The 12,689-nt window shown below is 31.2% G+C and overlaps 1 protein-coding gene across 1 annotated transcript in view; it reads left to right on the top strand.

Moving 5' to 3' along the window:
• LOC143073278 (uncharacterized) overlaps nucleotides 1-12,689 on the top strand; it is a 39,615-nt gene that overhangs the window by 20,591 nt on the left and 6,335 nt on the right. The window contains exons 8-10 of the mRNA XM_076248689.1: nucleotides 425-561; nucleotides 6,552-6,856; nucleotides 7,322-7,496. Of these exons, the coding sequence (XP_076104804.1) occupies nucleotides 425-561; nucleotides 6,552-6,856; nucleotides 7,322-7,496 (617 nt within the window). The remainder of the gene's footprint in view (nucleotides 1-424; nucleotides 562-6,551; nucleotides 6,857-7,321; nucleotides 7,497-12,689) is intronic.

Below are 12,689 nucleotides of genomic sequence, written 5' to 3' on the forward strand. Positions count from 1 at the left end.
ATACATTTGTGAATAACAAAACTATTAAGTTCGTTGATATCCAGAACGTCATTGCAAAATCTATCATATCATCCATCTGAAAAATATAGACATATCTGTATTGTTAAAATATCATACCTTATAGTCATAAAGACATACATTTACAATAATAGGGATTACAGTCCGTCCTTGTTGTATCATCGATTACTTTATAGTATTTTTTGTTAATCCAAAAACGTTTTATCAAGCAAACATATCTCCATTCTCAATTTTATATGTATAGAGACATCCCAAATTTACCGAAATAGCAATATCGTAAACAGGAGATCGCTGTTGTAGGTAACCTTATATATGATTAAGATATTTGCTCCTTGACTAATTGAAATATAAGGATGTAGTCAAAGTGTTTAATCCAAAGAATAATGATTTTAAATGAAATTCACAGAACGCCTCTACATTGGGCTGCTGCTATGGGCCATCAGGACTGTGTTTCGTTACTACTGAGGTTAGGGGTAAAACCAAACTCAATTGACATTGACGGAAACACGCCAATTGATTATACAAGACAAACTGGCCATAAAGGTGAGATTTAAAGGATTATACAAGACAAACTGGACATAAAGGTGAGATTTAAAGGATTATACAAGACAAACTGGCCATAAAGGTGAGATTTAAAGGATTATACAAGACAAACTGGCCATAAAGGTGAGATTTAAAGGATTATACAAGACAAACTGGCCATAAAGGTGAGATTTAAAGGATTATACAAGACAAACTGGACATAAAGGTGAGATTTAAAGGATTATACAAGACAAACTGGACATAAAGGTGAGATTTAAAGGATTATACAAGACAAACTGGACATAAAGGTGAGATTTAAAGGATTATACAAGACAAACTGGACATAAAGGTGAGATTTAAAGGATTATACAAGACAAACTGGACATAAAGGTGAGATTTAAAGGATTATACAAGACAAACTGGACATAAAGGTGAGATTTAAAGGATTATACAAGACAAACTGGCCATAAAGGTGAGATTTAAAGGATTATACAAGACAAACTGGCCATAAAGGTGAGATTTAAAGGAATTTTAAACTTATATAGAACTGCTATTTGACAACAAGATGCCCTTTCAATACGTTACTTAAGTTACAGAGTATTTGATAATCATCATTCTAACTTTATTATCTAATTAAAAAACTCAGCTTTACTCTTGATGTCTTGTTCATGGAAGAATTTAAACGCGTTGTATCAAGCCACGTGACATTTCATATTTACCATATGTGCATTCAAATACGAAAATTTGAACTCATACAATTTAAGAGTGAAAACAAAGGTTAACTTTGACTTGATGTTCTCGATCATAGTAAAATTGCCTAGTATAAAACATAATACATGTATCGACAAATGTTTTGTCGAGGCACGAAAAGCATTGTTTCCCTAATAAAAAAAAACAATTGAGAGTTGAATTTCATTCATTCGTTGACAGCTAATATGAAACAACACATATTGAACATGTTGTTGCTAAGTACTACTGTATAAGAATAACTTTTGTCGTCTTATTGATGTCTTCCTTTATACTTTGTTAATTCTAAACATTTTAACAGAATTCCATAAAAGTTTGGTCTTGGCATTTATGAAGAGTAATTACTAGTTACACACTTTTTTAATAGCATCTTTATAATATTAAATTATTACATGTGTGTTTGAATTGCTTAGTTAGTTGTGTTCTATGTCTGATTGTTTACACGGTTTTAGTGAGAAAAAAATCTTTGTCTTTGTAAGTTATTACTTTTACTGTTTAGTTCATTTTTTGAAATATCCATCTGACGTGGTTCGGTACTTATACATCACGTCGTTGTGTTATTGAGCTAAAGTATTTTTTAAAACTTATCTTTCGTTTATACTGACGTGCTTTGTCTATATGCTCTTTTGTTGTTTTCTTTGTTAACATATTTGTTTGTTTTTATAGTGATTAAGATTATATATTGACTGTTGTACCCCATTTTTTGACATTTTTACTTATTATGTCTGTTTGTTTTGTTCCCACATTGTTGTCAATATATTGGAATTGTATGCGACAAATGAGAGGTTTGTGTAGCTATAAAACCAGGTTTGATCCAATATTTTCTACATAAGAAACTGCCTGTACAATTCAGGTATACGACAGTTGTTACACCTTCGTTTGATGTATTTGCGCTTTCGATTTTGCCATTTGCTTAAGTGACTTTTCGTTTAGAAGTTTCCTCGTAGTTCAGTATTTTTTTTTTTTTTTAACTTTGGCAGCTCGCTCCAAATTATCGTCACATTAGCCTATTATGCATAATTTTGTTGCTTATAACTTAAATTACAAATGTCAATACAACGGAACTATAAACAATTGTCATTTAAATAGGAGGTTATGATAGTTATAATATCAGATTTTACCCTTTTTATTCGGAAATATAATGTCTCAAACCATGAAGTTGTTTTTCACTTGTTCTGTTGGTTGATAGTGTTTGATTCTGTCAATTTTTACGCACTTCCCATTTTGGAATTTGCCTTGGAGTCCAGTGTTTTGGTTATATTTGCCCTGATTTGTGTGCATGATATAAAGTAATGATCAAGCTACTTTGATTTCTTTGTTTTTATCATGCGAGTGATTTTGGGGTGTTTTCCATACCAAACCATGGTCTTTGCCGTTGTTGGTCTCATTGCGTTATTGTTTTGTATCCTAGAAAACGGCTTGACACCATTCTACAAACTTTACACATATTCTTAAACAAGAATTAAAGTTACTCTACTTTTACAATATCCTATATGAAAGATTTTTGGGGTTTCCTATCCTGAAACCGGAAACTGCATATACAATTGTAGAAAATTGGCAACACGCTTCTTCTATACAAAACAAATAAAGTTTTTTAAGTAATTTAAATGACAAAATATGTATTATCAATTTATATAAATATATAATATATACGACCCTTAAAATATATTGACTCTTAAAATTCAAGAGTCTATCTTAAATTGAGGGTAAATTATATGGCCTTCCAAATACCGTTTCGATCCCTAACATCACTGAAGAGACATTTATTGTCGAAATCCGGATCTGGTGTACAAAAAAAATATTGACACCTTATGTTTGTGGCATAACATCTTGGCCACAAGTTTATTGTTTTCTGTTTAGTATTAAATTTATATTAAGATCCATTTTGTTACATTTTGTGGTCAATTTTATTTGGCAATCGCCAGTGGCAGTCAGCAGGGTTAAAGAACATCAGTTGTTCGACCGGTTAGTCAAATGCGTTTTGTTTAAATATACTTTTCCCCTTTTTTGGTCTTTTGGAAAATGTTGTTTGGGCTGTATTTAGACCCTTCTACAACGAAATATTTTTGCATCTAAAGTATAAAAATTGCGATTTTTATCCAACGCAATCATAGGTTTGAACGTAGTTTTCAATTTATACTTGTTTATATTTTTTCGTTCGGGCTTGTTTCATATTTTCCCTCCGGTTTATATGATCCGTTCATCCTATATTGACTCTTAAAATTCAAGAGTCTATCTTAAATTGGGGGTAAATTATATGGCCTTCCAAATACCGTTTCGATCCTTAACATCACTGAAGAGACATTTATTGTCGAAATCCGGATCTGGTGTACAGAAACAAAATATTGACACCTTAGGTTTGTGGCATAACATCTTGGCCACAAGTTTATTGTTTTCTGTTTAGTATTAAATTTATATTAAGATCCATTAAGATAACCAGCAGGGTTAAAGAACATCAGTTGTTCGACCTGTTAGTCAAATGCGTTTTGTTTAAAGATACTTTTTTCACTTTTTTGGTCTTTTGGCTACAGTGCAAGCAATTTGGTGTCACGATATCTCAGTAGCATGGGTTCGAATCCCGGCAAGGGAAGAACAAAAAATTTGCGAAAGCAAATTTACAGATCTAACATTGTTGGGTTGATGTCTAGACGAGTTCTATATATACATATATATAATTTAATAACAACATTTTCGTATTATAACATCTTATATCAGTACCGTTGTGCATATCTTTAGACTGATATAATGTTTTCCTTATCTGCATAGTATCGCCTATTCTAGACGATATATATGACGTGTATTTAATACCTGGTAGAAATCAGATTATAGCTTTTATTAATGCAGTTAATTAAACCTGTCAGGAAATGATCACAAGTACACTACGGAGTGTAGACAAAATAATAATAGTATGAAATTCAAAACAGTGTAGCTGTGGCCATTGATTGACCCATCAAAATCATCCATTGACTGGGACAATTTACGTGAACGTTTGTCTGTAACAACCACTGTTCATGACGTACCTACGATAGACATTTAAACTGTGGGGTCACCAAAGGTTTCTTAACGCCTTTAATTATAAAATAATTCGAAAAATTAATCAGGAATAACCTTTGTGTTTTGATTTATATAATTGATATAAATCAAAATATCGTGTTATTTCTGATTAATTTTTCGAATTACTTTATTTAGGTTTTGAGAACCTTTGGTGACCCCATAGTTTAAGTTTCTTTAAAAAGTACATAGTGAGCATTGGTCGTTACATACAAACGTTCACCTAAATTGTCCCAGTCAATGAATGATTTTAATGTGTCAATCAATGGCCACAGCTACACTGTTTTGAATTTCATACTAGATGATTTGTTTGGTTTTTCAGTAAAGGAAGCAATTAGTTAGAAAAATATCAGCAATATACATTTAATCATGTGAATCATCAAATGTTCATAGTTATTTAGGTCTTTCCACTTTTCGTGGAAAGACCTTTTGTTTTTCTTCTGATCATTTTTTTTTTTTTTTTTTTTTTTCCTTCTGCCGTCTGAGATGCTTTTTTGTCTTACAGCATATCGAATGGATTTTTTGGCCAATGATGTTGTACAGTAATGGAGGTTTCAAAACTCACCCTGTGTGACCGAACACTTATTCTTATAGGAGTTATCTCCCCGCATCCCTTTTTCTTGTTATCGCTATATCTCCAAAACCGTAAAAGATTTTAGCAAACTGTTTTCACCAAATTGTTCGTCTACTCTTGAGAATGATTTGGTGTATTTGACTTGAAGTGATCAGAAGACATCTTATGGGAGTTATTTCCCTTTGAAAATTTAAGATAGGCGATTTGTTGGATAAATTCATACGTTATAAGTCGTAGAGGCCTACAGTCTTTTGATATGAAATCCTTGGTCCATTTAAAGGAAATTGAGGTCAAGGTCAAAGGTCAAGGTCATGTTCTAAATTTTGAATTTTGCTTGTTATCGTTATTCCACAGAAACTGTGACAGTAAATGATATGATGTGTTTGCCAAATAACTGTTTACAATAAGGCGCAACTTCAACCTATTTCAGTCAAAGTGTTTTTGTTAACCCTTATAGGAGTTTTCTCCCCTTATGTATTTCAAATCAGTATTTCTCCACAACCATACAAGTGATTGACCTCCGGTCTTCCGTTTTGAGTTCACTGACCTATGACCTTCAAATTGAGATCAAGGTCGAAGGTCAAGGTCATGTTATAAATTTTGAATTTTGCTTGTTATCGTTATTCAAACGAAACTGTTACAGTTAATGATATGGTTTGTTTGCCAAATTACTGTTTACAAAAAGGCGCAACTTCAACCTATTTCAGTCGAAGTGTTTTGGTTAACCCTTATAGGAGTTTTCTCCCCTTATGTATTTAAATCAGTATTTCTCCACAACCATAAAAATGATTGACCTGGGGTCTTTTGATTTGAGATCACTGACCTATGACCTTGAAATTGAGGTACAAGGTCAAAGGTCAATTTGACGTTCTAGATTTTGACCTTTGCTAAAAATTATTTTCTGTTCATACTAAAACAATTAAGTCTTCTGCATATACTTATTAATCTTATTTTTTTATATCAATTCGAAGAACCAAATTACATCAACAAGGAGTGACATTTTCTAACATCGTTTTTTAAATTTCATTCTTATTATCGAGGTGGAAAGACCTTCAACTGTTCTCTGAAGAATTGGTTTTTAATTTTTATTTTGCGATTAGTAATATATGAATGCAATTTTCATAAATAGTATGACTTTTGTGTGCAAAATAAAATTGATCGATCTCTGTGTAATCTGAAAGATAATGACAATAACTGGAGAATGCAAAAATGACCAGCGTTTCAGTTTGTTTTAAAAAAAAATCACTAATGTTAATTATATACTAACTCGTTGATGAATGAATTAGTTTCTGTGAAAAGTAATTCCTTCGAATATTTCGAATGGTTCAACAGGAAAGAAAGTTGTAAATATGTTGAACAGGAAATCAGGAAAACCTATGGGATCGAAAATTTAATTTTGCTAAAATTGTAGATTATAATAACAAAATGATTATACTTGGATGGTCACCATCGAATCTATAAAAACAAAATGAATTATTCATACCTAAGAAAGTAAAATAAACCAATTTTGAAAATAAATCCTTTTAACAATACAGATGGGGATACTATGAAAGTATGTACTCGTAATTTTTATTCCATATAATCAGGTCGCTTGACTAAACAGCAGAGGAAAACACTTTATTTAAGTATATTTTTGTAGCATGTCAGAAACTCCTTGAGGAAAGACTTGGAATTAAAAGTTCTCCTACGCATAAGAAGGAAAAACGAAAGAAAAGTAAAGACCAACCCCATTCTTTAAATCCATTTGAAAAACTAAAAGGACTATTTAAAAAAAGATCAAATGATGTTAAACATGACGATAAACTATTAGAAATGAAAACAGTGGAGAAAAGAGAATCAGTGACCTCGATGACGTTAGTGCCAAAAATTGTTTTATACGACCATGATGATATTGACGGAAAGGAAAATTCAGGGAAACGTAAAAAGTCTAAAAAGCCTCATAAGGTAAGCTTTGTGGTGTGAAACAGTGCCCATTATAGAAATGCTATCATGTTCAAAGAAACAAAATGCTGCATTTCTTTTTTTTCTAAATAAAGTTGCACTGCATTAAAACAATGAGCTTTATCATATCATTGAATCAAATATGTTCAATGACAAATATAAATCTATCCTTGCTGAATCAATATTGAAATCTACTTTTAGCATAAAAACAATAATTTTTACCTATACAACGTCATGATGTAATATTCCAAACAGACGCCGCTGTCTTCTGAAAAACATATAAGAATAACAAGTATATGCTTGTCCGTTTCTAATACATATGCAATCCTCTGTCTTACATTAATGTTCCTTAAATTCTTGCGGTCTTTTTTTCAAATCATTTAAAACAAAAATTTCTAGTTTATTTAACATAAGCTATGTATAGAAGATATACTTATATCCTTGTTAAAATTTACATTTCAATTGCAGGCACAAACAGATTTTAAATCACCTGGGTACTTCATTCCCTCAGTCTCACCGTCGGTTCCTCTTCCTCCAGTAGGATCGCCCCTCCTTCCAATGTCACCAAGACTTCCAGTGCAACCACCAGAAAGTAAAAGAGAAGATGAGCTCGCACCACTCAGAGTCCCAAAACATGCCGTAGGTAAGAAAATAAAGCTAGATTGATAACGAAGGTATGTTTAGCGTAGTTATGATTAAAGAATCATGTAATATATGCTATCTCATTTAACCCTGTGAGTGTTAAATTAAGCAGTATAACTAGGTAACTTAACAATGATTTTTGAATATTTGAAATTGAAAAGAGATTATTATATTGTTTGAAAGATAAATGATGCCATAATAGGTATCCTCTCTAGGATAATTCGAAAGTTAAAACATCCATGCACACTAGTAGCAGATTAGAGTTTTCCTTCGAGTGCATTTACCACATTCCTCAATATAAATATCGATGCATATATGCATCTCACGGCAGTAGTATATGTATCTTATCAACAAAAATATTCTGTCCTTTCCTCGTTTATCTGCATCGTTTCAGAGTTGTTTCAGAACTGTTGATGCATGTGTTATGGTTCGGATTAACAGGTCTCTTGTTTTCCTCGTCGATATATCTTATTAAATTATAAGTGGTACCTTTGATAACTATATATACGATGTTTCAACTTCAAACACTAGTAGTCGAAAGGTTTGAGTAGAGGATTAAATCCAAAGTTTTTCTGTGTGGCTTTTTGCAGTCTGTAACGTAGTCTATGATGTAGCTTATTTTCAAGATTCACAGAGTGAGCCTTCTCCCAGTCCATGATAAGTCATAATTTAATCTCAAAGATAAAGAGCAAATAACCAGTGGTGTCTGGTTACATTCAGCTTAGCAGTGGTCAAAATATATATGTAGCAGGGTTGATGTCACTGAGGAATGCTAACCGCTAGCTGTTTAAGTAGTCATTTGAGTTGATGCAACCAGTACATAGAGAAGCAATCAATTCCCTTTCGTTTAGCTGGTAGTAATTTTCTGCTTTATTAAGTCTTGTATTAAGATAGATGAAAGCTCTCTTTACACCATTTGTTCTTATTTAGGAATGTTGTCCGATGGCATCTACAGAAGTCTAAATTTGAAGCTCATAATGTAACGAACTACTTGCGTATTTTGGTATCTGTACTGCCATGCATTGTTGTTTCATGTCCTTGAATACTGTGTTTTGCTGTCATCATTTTTTTTCATTCTTTTAGTTTCTTCCAGTTAGCTTTCAAATTTGTGTTCTCGTCGGTATCAGATACGTTAACGATCAACTGATTTCACTTAAATTCTTATGAAGTTTCAAACTCTGCAAAGGAATTCATATAATTTGGAATCAGGTTATGATGAAAAAAGTAAAATAACAAAAATACCGATGATGGAAATTCAAATCGGAAAGTTTCTTATCAAATGGCAAAATCAGACGCTCAAACACATCAAACGAATGATAAACAACTGTTATATTCCTGGCTGGGTACATGCATTTCCTTATGTAGAAAGTGGTGGATTAAACCTGGTTTATAGCTAGCTGTAAAGTATAGTTAGGTCAGGTATGTATTGAGTTTACTTCTAACATTCTTGACTTTGATACATAAGAAAAATCTCGGCATGACTCTAGAGGTGTTACATTAATTGTAGATGTAATATATTCTTTGTTGACGTATTAAGATATTTTATGAATGAGTTTGAATTAGATACATTATCAGTTTAGTTAAATGTCTTGTATATACATTTATCATTTATGTTAATTATATAAATCTGATAAACATATAGATAAGAACTAATTTAAGATATTTGGGTGGAAATGTAAGAGAGAAAAATCAGGATGAGCGTTTCGGACTTCTAAATGATAAAGTGTTATTTTCATTTAAATCTGACGGTTTTTTAATGTTGATATTCATAAGTGCATCATTACGATACAAAACTAAATAATAAAGGACTATATGTTTATGACCAGTTAATTTATAAGCCTCATATTTTCAATACCTTTATTATAAATATTTATGTAAAACTTTTCGAGTGAATAGAAATTTGTTTTTATTTATATTTTCTGTCCTTGAATGAGTATTTGAGTCATATTAGATTAATGACAACTGTAAAGTAATAAATTAAATCTATGTTTTATTTTATTTATTACAGCTAGTAATAACTAAAGATAATTTTAGCAGATAACGATGCGTCTTTGTTGTTTGTTTTATCTTTTAATTTGTCGAACGTAAAACACTAAACGTTTATTTGAAATCATTTACTTGGTTCGAAACGTCTGTTAATATATAAAACATTAAAAGTTCAGTTAATGCATTGAATATTGGAATACATTTAAAATCTGCTAGAGCTGTATATGATTCAGATAGGAACTGGTCAATATAAGTACCGCACTCAAACTTTTTCTGTAATGCAAGGAAATAGTAAATGATAATGTTTATTTTTTTATGTTGTTTCATCTTCAATGAATATCGTTTTTTAAGTAAATTATCTGATTGAATATAAACTTTAAAAAACTTGGCATATATATTTAAGCAACAATTATTACTTAAATATAAAGGAACTGGATAACTTTTGACAGCAACCAAACAACAATAGTTCTTAGGAATATACAAGTAGATGTCATCGTGAGGTCAGATAAAGTCGCTACTTGTTCCAATTATTGAAAACTGGTTTTTCAGATTTAACAAAATTACAAATTGATTTAAGTTAGCTTTCAGTTTAAAAGTTCAAAAGTTAAATCTGTTGACATCTTGGTCAATTTGAACACACGAAACTTTTGATACTTAGTCATGTTACTCAATTTATCGACTTTGCTTGCCTATACATTTTCGTAGACTAATTATCCTTTAAGTACCTGTAAACTGATAAATATTATTAACCACAATGTATTAACCAGTTTAAACACCCCTGGATCGCAGTGTAATGTTTTAATCCATTATTATAGCATGTGATTTAGAAATACATTGTAGTTGTTTAAAATCAGTTGGTGACATTGTGTATATCACACTCAGGTATCGTGATGAAATGTAGAGGAATAAAAACTGATGAATATTAGAGTTAACATTATCAAGCAGAGAAAAAAAAAATCAATTGTGATAATTTACCTACGTACAAGATATTACTTTGGTCTAATGACATGGAACTTCTTTCTCTATTGATTATCTGTTATATGTAATAATAAACATGGCAGAGAGCGGAGCTAATATCCACCTTGATAAGTCAGGTAAGGATTTGATATCTAAACACAAATTAACATATTTAAATTTGTTTAAAAGATTACAAGAGAATTCATGCAGTCTTTAAGTGGGATTAGACTAGCACTGTATCGTTGTTTTTATTGAATTAGAAAACAACTGATGAATATAATTGATTTATTATACCTGATATCGAAGATACATGTATGTAAGCATACCAAATATGATTGCATATATACTGTACCTGTATAAGGCAGTAGAAATGTTGTAATAAAAAATCATAACAGCTTAGTCTATCTGATGTTTCGATTTTTTTTTAAACTAAGAAACAGAAAAAAAAAACTATGTTTTTTCTTTGTTATTAGTTCTTTTGTTCTATAAGTACCATTAATTCAGAAATTATTGTGTGCATTGTATATTGTGATTTTTGAAGAATACACGAAAATGGGAGAATAATTATAGCGATTTCGGGGAAAAGGTGCTTACAGACATGCATGTATCATATACCATAATGCGACTTATTATTGCTATACCCAGCATTGTTAAAACATTAATCAAAACCTCGCAATGATTTACAGTACCGTCAACAGCATGAGGTGGAAATTGGAATTAGTTAGAACACTTTGAAGTTTATTCCCGATTTTAATCAAGGTTTAGTTTTCTGTGTATTCTGTTCAGAACCATGATGAAAATATAGTGTTAATAGTAGTTTTATATAATGAAAAAGAAATACATAACACACGTCAATCACAAAATCACATACGACGCTTTTATTGTTGCTCTTCGTTCTGTAATTGCTGTTCTTCATTTGCATGTTTGGTCATAATGTTATCTGTTCTTCTTCGACACATTTTTAGGCATCCTTCATATTAAATTTTACTTATTGTGATTCTCCGTTAATATTATGGGGAGTAACGTTATTTTGTCTGTCGTTCATTCGTAGGTCCGTTCGTATGTAGATAATTTGTCAAAATAAGGGTTTTGGTCACGATTTTATGGTTCACTGAACTAAAGATGTAGATAAAGTGAGATCAGGGCATGGTGTCGTATGGATGCAGATTCTTGGTTAATTTTACCTTGAGTGAATCCGATAAAAATCAGAAAGAAAGAAAAAATACACAAAGAACATTACGATAGATAGGACACCAATTTATATGATCTGTAATAAAATACAAATTATAGAAAACGCGTCCCATTAAAAAAAGAGAAGAGCGAACAAAAATTGCACCGAGCAACAAGCATTCGTCTATTGTCGAGCATGAACTCGAAGAGTAAAGTTGAAAAACGCGATTTATGTTCCGTACTTATTCTGATGAAGGAAGTAGAAACAGTACAACACGGATTACTATTTATTTCTATTTATCTCAGTTTATTTAATGAAATCCAGTCAAAATGAATTACTCTATAAATGGTCTTAAATCTTATCAGACAAGATTAAACGGTATAATGTTAAAAATTATTTGATAACATTGTCAAATCGAGTGATATCTATTATATTAATATTTTCATTTTATGTTATAACAAAAGAAATATTTATTTTTGATTTACGATTAGACGAGATTATTAAAAGGTTTTTGAGTTCAAGTAAATATTCCTTTGCCAAACATTCATGTCAATATAAACACTACAACAAAGCCATAATGGTCTCACACAAAATGCATTTCATTGGTGCATGACGAGGAACAAGATTCTCTGAACATCTTTGGTTTAATGCTGTTATAACGCCATCTCCTTTCAAGAACCTGTGTCCATGCTCAAACTAGAATTGTGAATACAGAAATAATTATCTGATGACAAACCTTTTAACATTCAATCGTTCTTTCTATTCTTTAAGCTATTAATTGGACGTAAAACATGATCCGGTAATATAGTACAAAGAAATGCAAAATAGGCGAATAAAAGAAAGATTACCCTGGTTTATAACCTGGGTATTATGTTAATGGATTGTTGTTTACTTAATGTCCAGTGGCAACTACACGGATAGTATATGCAGGTTGCAGCATTTTCACATTTTCGTGATGGTTTTCACTAGCAAGCATGAGTTCATGTGACAAGGGATAAAACAAATTATAATGTCTTTATAATCAGGTGTGTGCATTTAGGGTTGGGTAGTAGTATACTATTATCATGGTCCTGTATGGGT

The sequence above is a fragment of the Mytilus galloprovincialis genome, chromosome 4 (assembly GCF_965363235.1).
Source record: "Mytilus galloprovincialis chromosome 4, xbMytGall1.hap1.1, whole genome shotgun sequence".
NCBI lineage: Eukaryota > Metazoa > Mollusca > Bivalvia > Mytilida > Mytilidae > Mytilus > Mytilus galloprovincialis.